The sequence below is a fragment of the Lytechinus pictus genome, chromosome 8 (genome assembly GCF_037042905.1).
Source record: "Lytechinus pictus isolate F3 Inbred chromosome 8, Lp3.0, whole genome shotgun sequence".
In the NCBI taxonomy this organism is placed as follows: Eukaryota; Metazoa; Echinodermata; class Echinoidea; order Temnopleuroida; family Toxopneustidae; genus Lytechinus; species Lytechinus pictus.
This window is the reverse complement of record NC_087252.1, coordinates 31,904,646-31,927,518: the sequence shown is the minus strand read 5'-3', so window position 1 is coordinate 31,927,518 and position 22,873 is coordinate 31,904,646. Positions and strand designations below refer to the sequence as shown.

General features: G+C 35.8%; 2 protein-coding genes across 3 annotated transcripts in view; both read right to left on the bottom strand.

Annotated features, from left to right (window-relative positions):
• Positions 1–60: 60 nt before the first annotated feature.
• LOC129266125 (large ribosomal subunit protein mL40-like) lies at positions 61–12,327 on the bottom strand. The gene is made up of 6 exons (XM_064103939.1): positions 12,309–12,327; positions 11,783–11,850; positions 8,457–8,550; positions 6,841–7,005; positions 5,531–5,656; positions 61–3,909 (listed from the first exon to the last, which is right to left on the bottom strand). Exons 3-6 carry the CDS (start codon positions 8,540–8,542, stop codon positions 3,723–3,725), a joined length of 564 nt encoding a protein of 187 aa, XP_063960009.1. The 5' UTR covers positions 8,543–8,550; positions 11,783–11,850; positions 12,309–12,327; the 3' UTR covers positions 61–3,722.
• Positions 12,328–14,668: 2,341 nt separating this feature from the next.
• LOC129266130 (HMG box transcription factor BBX-like) overlaps positions 14,669–22,873 on the bottom strand; it is a 28,213-nt gene continuing 20,008 nt past the window's right edge. The window contains exon 11 of one of the 2 annotated variants that reach the window (XM_064103937.1): positions 14,669–20,514. In XM_064103937.1, coding sequence (XP_063960007.1) covers positions 20,436–20,514 — 79 coding nt within the window. In that variant the 3' untranslated portion in view covers positions 14,669–20,435. The remainder of the gene's footprint in view (positions 20,515–22,873) is intronic. The other variant, XR_010294493.1, reaches the window with a different exon arrangement.

Sequence of the window (22,873 nt, the reverse complement as noted above, 5' to 3'; positions counted from 1 at the left end):
AAGAAAAAATAAATCAGTATTTTGAGCCCTACTACAATAGAAATTGCAATAAAACATTGGTAATCTTCAACCCACATCAGTCTTTATTTGTATTCAGGTGTGTAATACATAACATGTACTTTATAGTTGTCTTGAATTTCACCAAGTATAAATGCGAAAATCGCAAATAAGCATTCACCAGATAGCAGGATTTTGACAAAAAAATAAAAATAAGAGAACACACCCTCACTCAGACTCCCTTTAGAACAAAGTTTATGGTGTCTTTTAAACTCATTAATACATGCCTGGATTTTGTGGTAGTTATGAGAACCTGTGATGACATATCTGACCAGCAACATAGTCATAGATCCCAGTGGCAAAGAATTTCATTTACAACATCAAATTGAACTTTAAAGAAACACCCTTCCCTTTCCCAGTGAACAAAGAAGAAAAAAAATCAAAATAAATAACTTATTGGTTTACCAATTAAATATTTTGCAGCACTGATAACGTAAATACAACATCGTCACTGGGGTTTTGAAAACTTGCATCTCAAAATTTTAAAAATTTGAAGGCAGCTCCTTAAAAAAGCTTTTATATGCTGATTGATGCAACCTCATATTATCGGAAACACTCTCATAACACCTGGAAAGAACTCGTTTTATTAAAGCAAAAGAAAGTTTCTATGTATATTATAAATCCATATCGCTAAAATTGAGCTTTTTCCGAGCTGTCTGCAAAATTTTTTAATTTTGAGACACAAGATTTCAAGAGCCCAGGGACATCATGTAGGTGTTGTACCAGTCTAATACTGTAACTCATGCAGGAATTCAGTCAGAGGCGGCGGAACGTCAGGCTCATACAATGAAAGTGGAGGGGCATCTATTGTTCGGCAGACAAAAGGTACCCCTCCACTTTCTTTGTCCATGCCTGATGTTCCTCCGCCTCTGAATTCAGTAACTCTAATCACATCCCATTTCTGTTATAACGGCTGGGAGATTTGTTAAAGACATTAGTCTAAAAATGTTTGAATACAATTCACTTTATTTATAATAAACTTCTAAACCATATTCAACACATTTTTCTTATTGTTTTCCTTTTATGTGTTTGTGGAGGGTGATTTAATACTAATTGTATAAAAGGTATTCTACACATTACATAGGCATCAAGTTCTTCCATAGGCATCAAGTTCTACTTCATTCATATTGAAAAGTCAATTTTATATGAAAAAGTGTGAAAACTTTACTTCTTATGGGGTGTTGCACAAAACTAGCAATTGATTGCAAGTCAATTTTGGGTCTTAAAATCAATCATATCTTTTTGAATAATTGCAGATTTGCAATCGATTTACTAGTCTTCTTCTTGAATCTACAAAAATAAATTGATTCGCTTTCATTAAAACTGATCTATCACTTGTGAAATTTGCAGCTGATATATTTTATAGAGTACCGAAGCGATGACGTTGTTGCAATGGTGTAATGGTGGCAAATGAACCCGCCGAATGAAAGCGTGTGTTTCTCAAAGGAGAAAATGGCTGCTTTCGGAATTTGATCGCATGCAACCTATTTTTTCAGACAAACCAAAGTCATTTGCAAATACAAATGTGTGCAGACGACCGTCAGCTGCGACTCTGTTTAGAACCAACCCGCCATGACACCTTGGCAACTGACTTCACACTTCGGTACTCCATTGAAACACCAGTTGGAGCTTGCCACCGAGTTGCTCTGTTTGCTTGCTAGCAACTGTTTACAAATTTTGCCCAACATGCCATGGCTGCCCCCTCAAAATTTTTTCTCATTATACCATTGATAGTAAGGATCTAATGAGCGAGCCCACTGTTTTTATGTTGACTTTACATAAAAAGTTGGTTCATTTATGAAGTAACCTCGGCAAACCGCAAGAATTTAGTGCAAGGTGAATAGAAGGGCTACATGTATATTATGATAATGCATGAAATCTGTGAGACCAGTGTTTTCATGCAACGGAACATGTCTTGGCTCTAATCTTATTGAAATTGTCATGATGCTACATGCCCTACTGTGATCACTTACATCAATCAATAAAGCCATTGTGAAGAATTGTCATCCTTGTGGAGCATATAGCATCACAAATGTCAGCCAAACACTTAAAGGATTGTTTAACTTTGTGAGCTGCCGATTTAAAAAATTCTCAAACCAAGATGAAACATGTGTACAAGTGCATGTATTAGAACTAATAAACCCTGAAAACAACCATTATTGAGGATGAAAAGCTAAAACTACAAGGCAAACCCCGATTTTGTAAATAGGCGTCTTATAGACGCCTAAATAGTACACATAAGTGTATGGGATGAAATTAAGATGGTGTTTCCGGTCACTTTATATTTCAATTTTTGAAGCACTAAATAATTATTTTCGAACGCATTTTTTTCTGGGCTTCATTTTTGTAACATATCAAAGACACAAGTGACAAGTGTGACCTTCTAGCTCAGATTTTTTAAAAGTCAAACCATTGTTAACCAATCACTTTAACTACATCTAAAATTTGTATTTTTACAAACATTGTATTTCAACAATATGATGAATGTGTGTTAACCAAAATACTCCTGCTACATAATGAGTGTCCACATCTAGATGGAGATGATATAGATCATAAAAGTTGTCAACAACAAAAAATCATTGTAAGCAATACAGTATATTAATGGTTGAATACAAATTTTCATTCTCCAAGGAGAAGTCATTTTGAGGAAAAGACAGCTAAATTATGCATCTAGATGTGGAAGTGCTGTGGTGTGGCGGTTCTGATTCTCGACTCATAAACAAAGGGTTGTGTTTGAATCCCACTGCGGCCTGGCGGCCTTTGTCAAGGTGTCAATCCACTCTCCACCCAGGTGTTAAATGGGTACCCAGTAGGATGCGAAAGCCTATGTAGTATGCCTGGCAGTTGAGTCTTGGAACTCTTGTTCTGTAATGCTCCCCAGGGAGTGGAGAAAGTGCATACATTGTGTGCGGGCATGCCAGTATCCAATGACCGATGTAGTACCGTAAGGAGCTTAGAGACATCGTTCCGATGTAAAGCGCTTTATAAAAGCAGAATATTATTATATTGTTATGAACTGCTCAATAGGTATGTCTATTGGAGGTGTGTACATGTAAGATGGACTGGGGTCCCGTAACACAAAGGTTAGCGATTAATCGTACGCTTGATTTTTACAATTGATTGTACATTGTAGTCAATGGAATCAGTTGTAGAAAAATGTTCTACGATCATTGCTTAGCTTTGTGTTATGGGCCCCATATCTATGATAATAAAAAAACATTTACCTGCAGTTTGAATGAAGTGCCAAGGCTGGCGGTGATTAGAGATGTATCATATAACATTTATCGGCAAAATTAGATGACATTGTCAAGAGGTAATTCAGTTTCATCTTGCAACTATATATGTACACATTTAATATCTCCAAATGTTTTTATACCCAAAGGCACTAGACCAATCAGATGATGTGAAGAATTTCATCAGTTGGAAAGTCCTCAGTAACAGTTCCTATAAATTCATTCACTCATTTTTATCGCTTTGTGACATCTATATAGTCTCCATCAGGACTGACAGCTGAGTTGTCATCCATCAGTCATTCAATTTCATCTTGCAACTATCTAATAAACACTTTAAATATCTCCAAATGTCCAAAGGCATTGACCTAATCAAATGATGTGACAAATTCCATCGGTTGCAAAGTCCTCAGTTCCTATAATAAATTCATTCACTCATTTATATTGCTTTGTGACATCGATATAATCTCCGTCAGGACTGACCGCTGAGTAGTCATTGATTGGTGGTGTGTAAGTTGGACCAGTGATGAGTACAGGGAACAGGTTTGGATCTCTTTGGATTGCAGCTTGGTACAGCTCTTCAGACTCTAACCTCAGCTCCTCTAGGGCCTTAGTCTGTGATCTGCAGATTGGGAGGGAAAGAGTGAATAATATGCATATCAAATCATATGATATAGAATAGTTATATTACAGTATATAGGATGGCTCTGAATGGAATACCAGAAATACTCCAAGAGTTCGGGAAAATATTCCACAAATCGCAGATGTCATCTATCCCACCCCACCCCCCCCCCCAAAAAAAAGAGGGAGAAATTTGATTTATCACGTCACATCACTTATCACTTTATGCCATTGTCACTTCATAGGATCATTTTTGGTCATTGACATGCGACTTGTATGGAGTTCATTATGACATCATGGAGCATACAGATGTAGTTGTGCTCTATGATGCGCATCGCATTGCTTTCATTGTTGTACGCGTTGTATATATTTTACGCATTCGGGCACGCGCCCTAAACTGTTGAAAAAGCTCTCATATTCAATAGCAAATTTTGTACAGGAGCCTATGGGATATTCATCGGATTTCGGTCCTTTTTAGGGATACGCTCTGATACTGCACGGGCAATTGATGCAGACCAAAATACGCATTTTTAATGTATCGCTATAACACTCTATATAGATGATAGTATATAATATCTTATCTCTTTGGACTGCAGCTTGGTATAGCTCCAGACATGATATCCCCAGCTACTCAAGGGCCTTACTCTGTGATCTGCAAGGCATTGTGGGAAATGGCAAATAATATTGACTGGATTCATTTACTATTGACTGCCTATGAATGGAATATCTAATACCTATGTATTGCAGCTTGGCACAGCTCTAGATTGCTAGATGCTCTCTGGTTGAAATTTGGGGCTATTTTGCATTAACATTTTAAAAATCAAATATTACAAAAACAAAAAGGTTGTATTTTTCAAGACAATTTCAGGATTAAGGTGGTGATCGTAGATTATACAGTTTGGAAAGTTCATATCAATGTGATTATGATTTTTAAGAAAATTTCATCATAATGTTGTGTGTGCCAGATTAATTTATGCCCTGCGATGGTCAACCAGCTGAACATGTATCTCTAGCAGTGAGCAGTGTTAGAAGGGAATCAGACAAATTGATAGTGAAAGCTTGAACAATATCGGACAGACAAGAAAGTTATGAATTTATAAAAGTTGTAAAAATTGGTCATCACTATACTCATGGAGACTTCAAATTTGCTGCATTAGTGATGTCATAGTGATTTCATAGTGATGTAAGGCAAGGACTACTCGACCTGACTTACTGCAATGTATAAAATAGCTAAAATGTCATTTTTTCACAGTTTCACTTCAAATTACATTTTTCTCTCATAAGGACATAAATCAATATGCTACCTGGGATACATTCTTATCAATACCCCAAGGGATTAGGTAAGAAAACCACAAAATCCTAATAATTAAGTACATGGCCTATGGGATAGTTGTCCTTGCCCCTTGTCATACTTTACTTACCCAGTTGCCAATTTGAAATTTACATAGTCTTAGGGATCTCAATTTTAAAGCAGCCATAACTCTCGTATTGCTTGTCCGATTTCTTTCAAACTTTCTCCATTCTGTTTATCTTATTTTTCCTCTTTTCAAACACATTTTGTGACCAAGGTTAGAATCCCCTTTGAGAGTTTTTCTACGAAGTAATGTCGGAAAGAAGCTTACCTGATTGCTTCCTTAAGGATGTTAGTTTCTCTCACATGTTGCTGAAATTTATAACGTGACCATTCTTTCTGTAACCTGGCTCTTTCTTCTGACGTCTCGTGATCTATTTCAAGTTCTTCTCTCTTTCTGTAAGGCACAAATAAAGCCAGTATTGATAGTGGTAATGACAATAATAATAAAAATAGTAAAATTAAGATAATAAATTTAATAATAATGAAAATAATATTAATAATAATAATGATGATAGTAATAATAATAGCAATAATGAAATAAACAAATATAATTGTAATATGAATAATAATACTGATACACTGTAGGAATAGACATAATGATAGCATTAATAATGATGATAATAAGGAATAGTCAATTCTAGTTATATTCCCTGAGGTGACGTCAAAACCTAGAATATAACAAATGCGATCCTCGCAGCTATGGTCACGTGATGGCGTATTGACCTATCACTGATTCGAATCTACATAACCTATGTAATATAGTCAATTACTACTCCTACTACTAACAATATAACCATAATACATGTATATCAAAAGATTATGTATGCATATATATTTAGTGCAAAACCAAATGAAAACTGTTCTATAGGTGCTTTTTACATACTGCTATCCAAGATCACAAGGTTGCACCAGAAATTCAGCATCATGATCTAGATGTTCAATTTAATAATTTTATTTATGTTATGTTGATATTTTTTTCTTACTGTTCTCTCTCTCGAGACCCTGTACTCCCCGTTTTTTTTTTACCTTTGTACATTTTACATTGTAACATATGAAAATAAATAATACATAAATTGAATATTAATATTAAAGGACTCTTTTATGATGACAAATGGCTGACAAACTACATGGATTCTATGTGTTACAGCCACAACACTGAGTTCAACCTTATGTTAACATACTTGAATGCAAATATCTAAATAAGTGATGCAATCAAAAGTTTACTTGTACATGAACTTAAATAGGCGATCAATGGTCAAACCATTTGTTTAGAGTGCCCCTGCAGCCCCCCCCCCCCCCACCTCATTCCTAAATCTATGGTTCCACGACATTTGCTCTAGCGACAATTGCTCCACTATAATTCCACACACTAATCAAATGTCCAACTCCAACCCTGGGTTTAGCACTATGCCCTACCCTTAATCTAAACTCATACCTGACATTAAACCCTATTGCAACCCTAACCCTATTAAGCCCGGAGCAATTGTTGTGTCTCCAAATCTGCACCTAAAACTCACAATTGTATTTTCTTGAGTTTCTTTAGCAATCTCTGTTGCCTCATCTGCACCTAAAACTCACCTCTCATCTTCCATTAATTTTCTGTCCACATTAAAATCTACGATAGGTTTGAGTTCAGGGTCACCCATCTTGAATTGTATTTTCTTGAGTTTCTTCAGCAATCTCTGTTGCCTCATCTGCTCCTGCTTGGGATCCGCTCTTTTCTTCTTCTTTGGGGGCTCGGCTCTGAAACAAAACAAAAACAATCAAACTTAAATTTTAACCTTTAAATTACAAATTAACTGATAAAATTAAACAGTGATGATGCTGCAAGTCACAAAATCTTCAAGGTAAATGTGTTGGCTAGAGTGTCTTTCCAGGGACTCAGTTTTAAGGGGAGTGAGAGTGATCACTCGCTACCGCTCTCCTTAATCCATTTTTGGTAGAGCGATTTATCAATCGCCTCAGCAATTGCTTAACAAGAGTGTCGGTCAATGATCAAACTGTTCGAGTCATCCTTGAAAACTTCATTCGCTGTCAAGGTTTTGTAAATTACAATATTGTATCAAAGCAATTAAAACACACTTGCAAAAATGACATTAAAAAGAGTTCAATGAGATAGATATTGCATAGATCGATATCGGATTGTTTGTCTCCTTTGGTTGTGGGTTGTAACTTAGTGTATGTTCCTCCATCCATTTTGAAATCGGACAAGAGAGCCCCCTTTTATGTCAAAGAAGAGCTTTTTGCAGTGCTCCGCTAATGCTCCCCTTTAAAGTTTTAGGAGAGCTTTTCATTGCTCCCCTCATAATGATAAAACTGAGTCCCTGTCTTTCCTTTCGTTACTATTTTTAATGTTGTTCTAGGAGGGAAATTATCTGCAAATATTTAAAGGCAAGTTTCATTTTCAAGACCATTTTCATTCGCTTAAAAATTCCTTTAGTTGCAGCAAGTAATTATTTTATGAGAAAGTCTTTAAAATTAAGGTCAATTGCCTCCATGTTATCATAGATGTAGATCTCTAGTACATTGAAATAAACTTATCTTTATGTAATCATGACATCTGTAGCTGAAATATGTGGGACAGTGTATTAATACTGCTTGGAAGAATGCCCGACATTTAATGGTATTCTGTGCTTATTTCTCAGCAATTATACATTTTTTTCCCACAGCCATTTGGCACATGTTTTTTTATTCATTAATACAAACACTTTGGTGGTAATTTCATTGGATTCTGTTCGAACTCATTTTGAGATCGTTACCACAACTGGCATTTATCTCTAATATTCCTCAAATTTGTCCATCCATCAGCACCTCAAAAGTTCCCTACATTAATGGCACATTAGAAAGGCTGTGTTTGTTATTATTATTAATAGTATCAGATCAGATGCTGCATATCTTTTAACTGTTTATTCCTGTATTTTAAACCTACTTAACCCAGGGAATAATTTTGCTTTACAAATTTGAATAGCATTTTTGGTCATGAGAGGAAAGCTCTCAACTAAGTAATGTAGTCCTATGTAAAAATATGCTATACAAAAGACTTTATGCATAGCAGTCTTTCAAAAATGTGGAGCAAAGTGCGATGCAATACCAGGAAAATTATTCCCTGTAACCCATTGCCTAATGAAACCAGGTAGTCCCTACAAATCCTACAGGAATTCCAGAATCCAGTAATAAAGATGTTAAGTACAAACCTGAGAACTTGAGTTGCCCTGAAGGATAATCCTCCAGCTCTTGTGAAGAAAGATCGAACCAGCTGAAGATTCTGAAGGCTAGCCATCTTGAAATCTGTAAAGACAGGATAAAATGCATTTAATAATAATAATCCACTTTTATACAGTGCGTCCCAGAAAAAACGAAACCGAGATTAAGCGATGATTTATCATAACTTAATCACAAACACAATAGACAAATGACCTACCAATGTAAAGCTTAGAATCTCCTCTTTCATCTGATATTACTTAGATTATGCCTCGTTCACGCATGAGTGAGCAAAAACAATTTGAAGAAAGGATACCAAAAACTCATTTGGCGGGGGGTATCTGAATTTCAAAAGGAAAACCACATTTTTAAAAAGTTCAATATCTGCTCTTTAATTTGATACCTCAATTACAGAAAATGGTCAAGAAATAACAAAGTTCTGGTTATTTGAAATAAGGCTTGAATTTCAATAATTTCATAAAATGAAGAGGTTTTACAAGCTAGCGTTCAAACTCAGTCGACACTCCGTTTTGTCTACGATCAGCCATGCATCAAGTCTTTTGTTAACGATGCGATAGCTTCTGTGGGAAACCGGTGAAAACAGTTTATTTAATAAAATTATGGAAATTCAAGCCTTATTTCAAATAACCAGAACTTTGTTATTTCTTGACCATTTTCTGTAATTGAGGTATCAAATTGAAGAGCAGATATTGAACTTTTAAGACATGTGATTTTCTTGTTGAAATTCAGATACCCCCGCCAAATGAGTTTTTGGTATCCTTTCTTCAAATTGTTTTTGCTCACTCATGCGTGAAGGAGAAATAATATAAGTAATACCAGATGAAAGAGGAGATTCTAAGCTTTACATTGGTAGGTCATTTGTCTATTTCATTTGTGATTAAGTTATGATAAATCATCGCTAAATCTCGGTTTCGTTTTTTCTGGGACGCACTGTATAGCGCTTAATACATCGGAACAACGTGTCTAAGCGCTTTATAGATAAATTATTACCCCAGTCATCGTATTCAATCAGTCATTCCCGCACACAATGTGTGCACATCCTCCACTCCCTGGGGAGTATTCCAGTCAGTTGCCGGTGAGGCGCACACAGTACTGGACAAGCTACAATGACTTTCACATCCTACCGGGTACCCATTTAGCACATTGGTCGAGAGTGGCATAGTGTGGATTAACGCCTTGCCAAAGGACGCCAGACCGTGGTGGGATTCGAACACACGACCCTCTGATTACAAGGCGAGAGTCAGAACCACTACACCACAGCTCCTCCACATAATATAAGACCAAGTAGCTCAGACATCTTAACATCATAGCAATAGTGGTTCTCTACTCAAATATGGGAGATAATCTCCAAATGACAGACTTGTTTTGCAAAAGGATAAAAGAAACAACACAAATGATAATAATAATAAAAGCACACATATGAAAATCAAAACAGCACAAGCAATTAAATTTGGCCACCACCACCAAATCGGCAGGTTTCCGACACGTACATGTACAAAAAGGCAATAGGGCCTATTACTTACAATTTCATTGAAATCGGAATGACACTCATGTCATGGCAAGTCTCTCGGTCACATTTCAAGGTCAATAAACGAACCCTACCCTTAACAAATATTTTTTGTTGTCAATCACACACAAAACAAACGGACTTCTGACCTCAGTGAGACAAAATTTTGGGTGGAAAAAATCATGCTTTTGTTGGTGTTGTTTCTTTTGTCCTTTTGCAAAGCAAGTCTCCAATGTGGGAGATTGTCTCCCCTATTCATTGGAGAGAGTCTCCCATATTGGCCTTGCGCCTCTACTGCTAACTTCAGTCCATATCAAAATTACGGCGAAGCCTAGACCAAAAGCTTCAGTCTCTGTATTTTGGTTGTTCCGCTGAACTACGTTGGCTCCACTCACCATACATAGACTGAAGGGGATGGGGCCCCGTACCTACAGCCAACGTATAGTGAACTAGCGTTTTATAGGTCGCGATTTAAAACTGTTTTTTAAGCAAAATTGAAAGTTTCATGGTTTCCATTATCAGGGAAATATATATAACTTAAGTAATTGCATACCTTGGGCCGGAGTTATTGAAAAAAATCCTCTGGATGATTGAGAAATCTGTCATCTAAGACATTTTCACCTGACCTGACGGTTTTTCTTGCAAGTTGCCATCTTGAATGACGTCATTGTCGTTATTAACTTAATGTCTCGAATCGATATATCGCGATTATAACTAGTACTCGTACTAGTATAACTAGTATCGTTTATCTTCGGTTTCGTTCGCATATGGAGCAGATCGTATAATATCGAAAGCAATATCGATATCACATTCGTGATTGTTGACGTTCGTTTGTAAATATTTTATAGTTTGGCTGCCATTTTGACCATTTTTATCGTGTTCAACCCAATTAAACATCGGTAAAGTATATTTTTCATGCCTTTTTCATCTATATCGTTTAAAGTATTTAAATGTTGGAATATCATCAATTAAAAGTTTGTTGTTTATACATCCTTAGATTGTAAATTCGATGTGTAAAATTACATCAAACTTTGGACTGTGAATTGACAAAAGGGAGGGAATGAGAACACATGCGAGCCCACACGTACACCCTACCGTCGGTAAATGGGGATTACAGTAAAATGTCAGAAATTGTTGAATAAATCCCCAGAAACGACGGTTATTCCTGTCTAGGCGAAGCCAAGCAAAATGATGTCTGACATTCTGAGAATTTGAACGATGACATCGAACTCGAAGCCGAAATAAAGCTGTTCCTGATCGCAATATCTCGAATGGCGGTGGGCTCATTGACCTTGAAATGCGACTGAGTCTGAGACTGAGAGAGTCTGCGAGAGACTTGCCATGATATTTGTGAACTTCTGCCTGGTGATGTGTACGTGGGCCCGTGCCGGGAAATTTGCTCGAATTCGGCTGGAGCGAAACTGCATGAACGCCCATGGACTGCACAGTCAGACTGACTGACTGGTGGTTGGCCTACAAAAGTCAAGTGATCGCTGATGCCATGCCCATGGCCATGCCATGGTATGGTCTCACTCAGACGTTCACTTTGGCCTTGCAATCACGCTAGATGGATGGAGCGGAAGGGGGCGGGGATTGCCGCCGCGCCATGCGGGGACGAGAGTGAGAGAAATCAACTCCAGCTTGCAAGACCAATTCCACGATCCACCGACGTGGACAAACGTCATGTCAATCACAATCGATAAGATTTTAAGAGATTTCAAGCATCTTAGTCAGGTTCACAATAGAATTACAATTTCATAACATTTCAGGAATATAAAAATCTATTCTTACCTATAAAATTTGCTCGAAGTCGACTTGATACAACATGAAATCGCAGAAAAATCTTAACGGTGGGAGGACTAAAAAATCGGAGAATCAAGATGGTGAAGTGCAGCAGATCAGCGAAAACAGAAAACGAAAACGGAGCGCGATAATAGTACCGTACTCAGTAAAGTTACATGGAATAAAAAGCCTAAAAACTATTAATTAGTTATGTACTTCAGGAGATTGGTGTCTTGACTTCATATCAGTGTTTCCGACCCTTATTATCATATCTATATGTTGTTGTTTTTAGAAAGGAAATAAATTCCCTCCCTCCCAAACTTTCACATTTTTTAAGGATAATTCAATAGGCCTAAAACTGTGACTGGGTATTAAAGGCGGAGTGACAAGAAATGGGCACTATGTTGACTGGACATTTTAACCCGCTCCCAATATTTAACAATAATATCACACCCAAATTCACTGGCTTGTGTTGAAAAGCTGTTACGCACACTGCAATTCAAGTAAAACAAATTGTGCCAGGTGCCCCATTTACCTCTTTGGGTTGAGTGCATGAAAATGTGGATCAATTTCTTGTTGAAGGAAACAACGCCGTGGCTGGATCTTCTCACTGCCCAACCAATCCCAAGTAATGACTGAAATCAAATTTGTTTCCAGAAGTATACTATGAATATAGCCTTTTATCAATAAAGAACAACCAATTAATAATGATAATAAGCAACATTTGGAGCATTGTGGCCCAGTGGATTAGTCTTCGGACTTTGAAACAGAGGGTCGTGGGTTCGAATCCCAGCCATGGCGTAATTTCCTTCGGCAAGAAGTTCATCCACATTGTGCTGCACTCGACCCAGGTGAGGTGAATGGGTTCCCGGTAGGATCTATTCCTTGAACGCCTTAACGCCTATTAATATGGCGGCTTATAGCTACAGCCGGGGTAATAATATGATACCAAGTATCAAAGCGCAGTTGAGTATATGCACATATAATTTTTTTATTTATGTAGTGCTTAATACATTATTTCAAAGCACTGCAGTGTTACTCCGGCTGTAGCACGGCTACCCTGATCGACCGCTGGAGCATTCGAGGAATTCCTTCCTACCGGATCCCCACTACTACACCTGGGTGGGGAGTGGCAAATGTAGATAAATGCCTTTTCAAGGGATGTGTGTGCTGCATAACAATAAGGTAATGATCCATAATCAATAATTATTAAAGTAATAATCAGAATACTAATGTTTAGCTTAATATTCTTTTTCTTCCAATTATTCACACGGACATGCGGTCAATCTGAATAAATTTGCCCCATATCAGCAAACCTTTGCCAGGGTCACAGATTTTCACATTAATTTTCTCTCTCTCTCTCTCTCTCTGTGTTTTTTACACATAGTTGTAACATTATGAGTCAAATTTTACACATAGTTTCGACATGAGTCAGTTAGTCAAGAGCAACTAGATTAACAATATAAAAATACGTACAAACTATAAGTAATGTATCAATAATATTTATTAACACTCTCTGAACAGAATTTCTGTACAAATCTGGATATAGAAGCATTTTACATCACATGGATACCATTCATGACAGCTAATTCTTTACAAAATTCAAACAAAATCAAAACTATTCAATTCAGATCATGATAATAAAATACGGGCAGAGCCATCTTGACAGTGCATTTCAGAAAAAAAAAGGGAAATCTTTAAATTTATAAAAATCACCAACTAAGTTTTGATTGACACTAATAATAAAAAATTGAAACAAATACATTTATAACTTACAGGAACATTATCTATGGGGACCATAAAATCTTTCTACCTTGGGATAAAATTGACTTTATTATATTAACATGTTTTCCATGATTTGGTCTAAAATACTTGCTTTGACTTGGGCGGATATTTAACTTATGTAAAGGGTGACTTATGAAATATACCTGTAAATATAATTCATGCAGAAAAGATTAATCTGTTATTGTAAATCTGTTATTATAAAAAGTTTTATAAAACTGGCACCAGAAATAATTTGCCTATGATGGAAAACAAGAGAGAATCCTAGCATTTTTTTTCTGGAATGCACTGTATAAAACAAAATGTAATACATCAACAAAGACTTTGCCTCACAACGTCCATAAACATGTAATGCATTCTTTTATATTTTACAATTAAAAAAAGAATGCTCCAATAAATAGCAATTATGTTTAAAATTGTATCAGATATCTTTGATTCAATTCATTATATCATATTTCTATTTATACAGTCTGTATTTTGAGTTCTGGTTTAGCATAAACCATATTGAGATCTTGAATGCAGTGAATAAAATAATATAATACCTTCCTTGAAAGACTAACTTTCTGTGGGGTAATAGACCAAAATGGTCCAGAAAACTTTCGCTCTTAAAGGGATGGTCCGGGCTGAAAATATTTATATCTTAATACATAGAGTAGAATTCACTGAGCAAAATGCCGAAAATTTCATCAAAATCGGATAACAAATAATAAAGTTCTTGAAGTTTAAAGTTTAGCAATATTTTGTGAAAACAGTCATGAATATTCATTAGGTGGGCTGATGATGTCACATCTCCACTTTCCGTTTTTTCATATGTTATTACATAAAATCAAATTTTTTTCATTATTTCATACTTGTGTGAATAATATGTCTCCCTTATAATGAAATAAGTTGCAGCTATAAATATCTAATGCACTAAATCAGTTGACAATCCAATTTTTTTAGTTCTTGGAGGAAAAAATTTGAATAAACCTAATTTCATATACAGTAATAAAATACAAAAGAACAAGTGGAGATGTGACATCATCAGGCCACCTAATGAATATTCATGATGACTGTTTTCACAAAATATTGCTAAACTTTAAAATTCAATAACTTTGTTATTTGTTATCCGATTTTGATGAAATTTTCGGCATTTTGCTCAGTGAATTCTACTCTATTTAATTAAGCTATACATACTTTCAGCCCAGACCATCCCTTTAATACTGGGTTGGACAAAGGAACTACTGTAGCTTTCTTCCAAAAACTTTAAAACAAGGGAGAATGATAAATGAAGTCAAAGACATTTGAGAATCAATGATAAAAAAATACTTTTAAGATTTTTAGGACTTCTGCTATAAGACAAGGCTTGGCATTTGTTTAAGGTGGCTTATAAATGCAGCATGACATTTAAAGAAAAAAATTACATTATATTACATTATCAGAGGATTTGGGACTTGGAAGTGTATATTGGTCAAGCAATTGTTTCTCATTATTTGGGGAAAATCCATCATTATCCGTATCAAACATCTGAGCTGGTCAATTAAAAAACCGTATCGCCCTAGTTTACAAGAATATAGGGAATAAATGAGGTATATCATTTGTATATTTCTCGGTCTCTCTGCTCATACTGAGTTTGCATGCAGAGACACTGCAAACAATACCTTTGTATTTTCCACGGTATCGAATCTGGGCACCTGATGACGCAAAGTAAGAGATAAAAGCCAAGTTGAAACAGTAATAAGTGAAAATCAAGAAGGATCTGAACTAATAATGATGTCACAATGGTAACACTGACATATCCTGATATAAACATGACACAAATGAACCCTAATTATAAAGGGCCAAATAACTCCATCTTTATGAGTTTTCTCTATATGTCTTGAATTGGATTATAGACTGAGCCTACTTCAGCAAAAAAAAGGGTTTCAATGAAAAAAACCATGTCTAAAGAATCAGCACAATGTGATTTGGTTGCGGGCAATATTTGATGTTCCTCTCAAGGCCAGTCACCATACTTTATTATCAAGCTGACAATGCTCAAAGACTGAATTTTCAGTCAATAAAAACATTTTGAAAATGAGTTGATGAAACTGGTTACTGATCTTCTTAAAACATATAAAAATAGCTTTTGTCACTAATTCACTAATAAGCTTATATCACTTATAATCTTTAAATTGATCCATTGTATTTAGCACGAAAATAAATAAATGAAATGATTGCATCAATAAATTTCAAATATATGACACATACATTACATTGTCATTGTACAAGTTTTATACCAGTAAATATTATTCTATGCAAATTTGGCACAACAAAATAAGGAAAAAAATTAAATTTCAAGCAAAAATGAACCTAAAATAGACAGGTATTAAAAATTGTCAAATCTGAATTTCTTGGCACCACTCAAATCTGTTTGTCCTTGACAAAATTTTGACTTAGAAGACATAAATACATGCTTTGCATATTTTGGTCTGAGGCTATCATTCAATTCGAAGAATAACTGTAATACTTCTGACTGAGTAGCTTTTAAAGTAAATTTGAAACAATACATAAATAGGGAGTGCAGCACATAGCTTTCCATACTCTTGCATATGACTATGGAGTGCCAACAGTTAATCCTTAAGTTTTTCCAGGTTTTAAAGAAAACAAACACTGCATCTGCATGAAAACTTAGTCTGGACCACCAAGGCCAAGGCCAGCAAAACATGGCCTGAGGCTAGAACTGACTCTTAAACTCTAGAACAGAAAATATTGTGGCAGGTAAAGAAAGAATTAAAAAATGATCAACATGTAAATGAATTAATTAATTTTAGGAAGCCCCCTTTGAAGGGCATTACCATACCTTGGCCCATAGTCCAAACTCAAATTTAAAGGGGAAGTTCACCCTAATGAAAAGTTTGCAGCAAAAATAGCAGAGAAAATAATAAAAACAAAATATTGGTGAAGGTTTGAAGATTAAAAAAGTTATCAGAATTTTAAAGTTTTTGATTTTGGACGTCATAAACGAGCAGTTGCCCCATATATTATATAATATGAAATGCCTAAATTTCCTTTTTATGGTTCAGGATGACTTATTTTTTATTTATTTCTTTAGGAGCAGGTGTGATATGATTTTTGTATTGATATATCGAAGGTACAATAAAAAACATTTTCAATTTTCTGAGGAGAAAATGCCATTTCATTGATTTTTTTACCATACCATATGTAGGAAAGCTGCTCGCATATGACGTCACAAATAAAATAATTAAAATTCTAATAGTTTTTAAATTCTTTGGATTTTCCTCAAGCTTTCGCTAACTTTTTTCTGCTATTTTTTAAAATATTTTTTTTGCCAGGGTAAACTTCCCCTTTAATGTAAACCCTATTTTAAAGTTGTGGTTTATCTGTAGATACATGTAGTCAATTGTGATACAAATCTTTCACTGTGAGCGAATTCATGACCTCCAGTGATCAATTTAGTCCTAACTCAAGCAGACTCAACTGACAAATTCAAATCTATGTTAAAAACTCATCTTTTCGTTAAATAGATCGTCCTTAGCATATGCGGCTTCAACTGTCTACTTTCAACTGTTAACATGTATAATTTGATTTTAGCTGAAATTTCTTGTCTTCCTATGTATTTTCCTTAAGCGCTTAGAGACATTCTTTGTGATAAGCGCTATATAAATGATGTTAATTATTATTATTATTATTATTAACTCTCTGAGAATAAATAACTGAAATAGTTTTCTTCACCATTTTTAAAACATGACCACAGTAAACATAATAAACATACATTGTAAACAATACGTGACATTATCAGCATCCCATATACGTTTTAGCACAAACCATGACCTAAATTGAATACGAGCCCACAAGTTTTGTGTTCAGTGATAGATACTCAAAACATGCTTAATATTTCTAGTCAAATACACATAATATGTGCACTCATTTCTCTCTGTGTATACAGGTAAGATATATATATCTTTACAAAAATACTGATTTTATTCAGCTTTTCTGTACATGTAAAAGGATATCTTCTTATTGCTAATCTAGGCCATAATCCTCAGTGTAATGCAATATTCATTTCAGTTCATGTATTTACAGTTTATACAGTTAAAATAGAAATTGTGTTTGTAAAACACATAATGGCAAAAGTTTGAATGTTATACGCTACATGTACAATCGCAGCAACAAATCCAACTCCAGACAGATGGTATGTCATTGGTAATAACAGACTCGCTACACCGGATTTCCTACCCGAGACCAGTCTCGGGATGCCCTGGGACTGGTTTCCAAAAAGTTGACCTAAATTTTTTACCCCTATTACACCGGAATCATAACGAGTCTCGGGGCGCCTTGAGACGGCTTTCTGTACGTTTACACCGACTTATCACAGCTGTCCGAGATAGGTTTGGCAGGGCGCCAAGCGCGCGCTGTTTGGATAATCGTTCCATGTGTAGCGCATCAAGCAAACCCGTCTCAGGCAGGTTTGCGTTTACACCGAATCCAAAGCAGTCTCGGGGCTCCCAGAGACCGGAGGTCCGAGATAGGTTTGCTCAGAAGAGGTCTCGGGTAGGTTTGTGCGTTTACACCGGATTAGAAACCTTCACGAGACTGGTCTTGGGATGCCCCGAGACTACTTAGGAAATCTGGTGTAACAGAGTCATAATAGCTATTGAGGATGTAGAGTAGGTTACACTAGCTATATCACTTTGTCATTACACAGGCAGACAAAACAAATGAGAAAGAATGACGTTGGAATTATATTCAACTTTTTATAGGGGAGAGGGGAAAATAAAGCCCCTAAAATGTTTTTAGGGGCCGTCTTAACTTGCAAATGTAATTGATTATACAAGCTAGGTATTACGCAACAGAAAACCGTCTTGCCAAGTTTCTATGGGAGTTTAACTCAACGTATACTTTACGCACCATCACTTAACTGGCAACAAGGTAGATGTTGGGACAACATCACAGAGTTGTTCATTATTAATGGCCAAATTTCACAAAAGGTTGCCCAATTTGAGCTCATGAGTTACAAAACATTATTATAACGGCCAACCCTGACACTCAGTCAATAGGAACATAGTACAAAGAAATGTTGTTGGGAACATTAATACTACAGAAAACATTTCACAGAAATATCTCAAACACAGATTACATTGGCAATTATCTTTACCCACAAAATAGGAATATTCCTGTTTAAATGGGAAGTTCACCCCCCCCCTATAAATCCTGGTCTAAAATAGCTAAAACCTGCAGACCAATCAATTATATCTTAGTAAAAGAAATAGTGTAATAATTGAATCACCCCCATGGTTCACCTACAAAAATATGTAGAAGTATCTTTCATTTTTCAGATTCATGAGTAGTATATTCTATCACCTTGTAAGAGCACACACATGACATATCAAGATGAAATAGAGGATTGGATTTTACTTAAACATAAACGTTTTGGTAACAATTAATCTAAAAATGAGTGTGAACAGAACTAAATAAAATGACCATCAAAGGGTTTATATGTATAAATAGAAATATATGTGCCATATGATTCTGAAAGAAAATTGTGAAATTGCTGAGAAATGGACAAAATAAGTTTGGCATTCCAGACAAATGTCGGGTCCAATTCCAAAAAAATATTAATACACTGTCCCACATGTGGTTGTCTGTGTTGGTGATTTTCAGAGTGGTAATTTTGTTCAGCTTAGCTTTCAAGAAGTTCAATGTAAATACCACGATATAGTGATAGTTAACCTCATTTTTAAAGACTTTCTCAAGAAGTCATTGACTGCTGCAACTCTCAGAACTTAGCTCTCAGTGGTCGTGCATAAACTAATAATCATGATTGTTCAAATAAATTGTCCAATGATTGTTCAAATAGATTGTCCATATGTAAACTTTACTTGGCAACTGGTTAAGCAGACTTCTCGGGTAAAATGATGGAAGTTGTTCAACTTTATTCAATTAGATTGCCTGTGATTTTAATAAACAATTTTAATTAGCGTTAACTCAACTGGCAATGCAAAACAGTTGACAGTGTAACGTAGTGAACCAAACCATGTGGCATGTATTCAAATACTAGCTAGGAATTATGTCCTAGAAATCATAATACTGGCAAGATAAACTTTTAGGACTCCATATCTCAGGACTGCTTTTGTTTCTCTACACCCATTTCTGTCTCAGTGAGGTTTAAAACACATCAATGCAGATTGACCTTGGTTGACTTTGATTTTTTTATTGTTTGTTGCGACTACTTCAGTTTAGCTTTACCATTTTTAAGTTAATGTACAATACCATAGGACATTCATTAGTTTTTACTGGGAGAAATAATTTTTGGCAATATCATTGAGATTAAGTGTTGAATACAACATGTTCGTAGCACTTTCCAAACAATAATTAACAAACAGCCTCTAAAAGATATCCTGTTGTCATGATGCTTTGGTCAAGGATCTACAACAGGCAGCCCACCCAGCCTCTCAACAGGGCCTTCCACTGACTAGGGTCTGAGGCGGAAAGACTACACTCACAAGCTGTGAAGCAGTGAGCGGAAAGTGCAGCGGGACGGGCTTTTGGATCTGCTAACAATACAGGAACAGCCAATCAGGAGCCATCTTTCAGACTTTAGACTCAACTCACACATATTAACAATGGTCTACGCCAAGGAAGAGCCCATCGTTTTGATTGGTCGATTGTCATAATATCCTGCCAAGCACAGAGCGACGAATATCCATGCATTTCTCCACCGGTGAAACTCGAAAAGGCCCTACGGACAGCTTTCTTATAGCCGTGTAGTGGTGAAAAAACACATCACTGTCATTGGAGACTTGTTGAAATGTTAGGCAACTCTATATTCGCAGTGCTGTTGCTGAAGAAAGAAGGATGACTGAATATTTTTCTTGAGAACGTTGATGTGGTGTTTCGGTTATGATACCGTTACTGCTGCGAGACAGAGGTTGGGCCTTTGTACATGACCGCCAGGGGTACACGCTGTACTTGCAGAGCTGCAGTTAGAGAAATGGTAACAACATTTACAATGGAAAGCTAAAGGCTTGCTGGCAAAGTTTGATATCGCAAATACAATTTTTCTGGCTTGCACACAGAGCCATCATCGGGTCAATGGCAGAGAAACCATAAAATGTGCAAACCAGAAAAATTGTATTTAAAAAAAAAAACATTTACAATGTAAAATTTCTGGGCCAATTACATAAAAGTTACTACCGTAATAGTTAATTATTGTCTATTTGTAACTTTCATTGAATCCTTGATTTTTATTGGCTGTTGAACATTTTTATATTTTACATATGTACTTACAATCTGGTGGCAAAGTTACAATTGAGCCATATCTACCTTTTGCATACATTCATACCTTCCTTTTAACTGAAGTCTGGTGGTTCTTAAATGATATTAGCATATTTTAGTATCCACTTCGCAGACACTTTCTACAACGTTCAGAATCTATTGAAAATGCCCTTCAAATCACAATGGACAGATAAGGAGTCATTGTCGAAAGTTGGTGGACCGGGACAGCACATTAAGACCGGACAAAAAATTCAAATAAATCGTTTGTCCAGAGTCTAGGACTGCAACGCTCTTTTGATTCAATGATTTGTTCCAAAGGGCTTTTGACAAAAGATTCTCTGCGTTATAGAAAGTGATTGCCAAAATGCCCTAATGAATCCTGCAGTGTTGTAGTCAAGGCTCAAACCTCCAAGGCCAAGGCTTTAATACCCAAGGCCAAGGCTTCAATACCCAAGGCTGAGGCCAAGGCATGGAAACCCAAGGCCAAGGCAAAGGCCTGAAAACCTCAAGGCCAAGGCCAAGGCATTTCAATCTTTCAATATATGGAACAATGAGACAACAATGCTTAGGCAGCAGACATGACACACAGGGAAAAATGTATAAAAGGTGTGAGCGAACGAAATGAGCGAGCAAGAATTTTGACCCTTGTACATGTAAAACAAAAAAATTTCATTATAGATCTTGTAGATTTAGACATAATATTAAAATAGTAATATAGTTACCTTTATACATTTAATTATTTTTCTAGGCGATTCACATTGCAATGATTATTTTTACCAAGGTAATCTGATCCTGGCATGCCCATTCTCAACGTATTTCTCTCTCCACTCTGTATTTTTGTTTGGGGGGGGGGGGGTCAAAGCCAATAAATGCACTTATAAGTCAAAATGAGCATTTTGGTGCAAACAGATATTTTCAAAATGAGATTATCAACTGCGTGAAGAAGTTGTGTGTTTTGTAGAAATTATGTTCAGCAAAGCCTTTTAAAGTGATTTCTAATTGATAAGACAGATATTTTGATTTAGGCTTAAATTTTCCGCTAGAAAGCGTAGCGAGCAAGCGGTTTTGAAAAAAAAATCAATTCTGAAGTTGTGAAACTCAATATTTGGTCAATTATTGTGCTAATCACTGTTAAAAGGGCATCCTTGCGAGACGTTGCCAGCACAAATCACGAGCTCAAACTTCAGGATATTTTGTGTAATAAGAAATGAAATTTAAATATTGAGAGCTGTTTTTATAATCATGAAAAAGATGTGCATCTTACTAAAGAATTAACGAAAGCGCGAAGCGCGAGCTCAATTTTATAATGATCAGAAAAGGAAGCTGTTCTGGACTGCATTTAGTGACTCATAAATAGGATACATAACTCACCAATCAAATAATGCGAGCGCAAAGCGCGAGCTCAAAAATTTGTGATATTCCAACCTGAAAACTGGACATTCTAAGCATTTTTTTTGTGTTAATGGAATGAGAACCTTACTTAACAATAACTTATGCGAGCGCGATCCAAAATTTGGAGATTTTGCAACCTAAAATGTATTGTTTTTAATACTATAAAAAGGTATTTATTTCTTAAAAAGGGCATATTTAATTTTTAAATAGGGCTTTTTCGATTTTGGAAAACAGGCATTTTTTCCTACAGAGAATTTTTTTGGGGGGGGGCAAGAGAACACAAAGCGCAAGTTGAAATTTTCAAATGCTGAGCTGAAAATTAGTCATTTTTAGGACTCTTGTCAGTTTTCATGGTTTTTTCTGCTTACAACCACTTAAATTTCAATTCTCATTTCTTGTATCTTCTCCACTTATCTTACCTCAAAATCCGGAATAAAGAATACTAACAAAATAAAGTTATATTCAAAAGGATATAAAATAAACGGGGCGCACTCCATACCATTAGTTGGGGGAGGGTAAATCCTAATTATTTCTTGAAACAATAAAGTAAAGTTCTCTATTAAACCACACTGACACAAAAACAAATGGTTTTTTTTTGTTTCCTTGAAACTGTTGTGATTTTAAATTCACTGTCGAACCATAATGATTAAAAATAAGTAACCCTTTTTT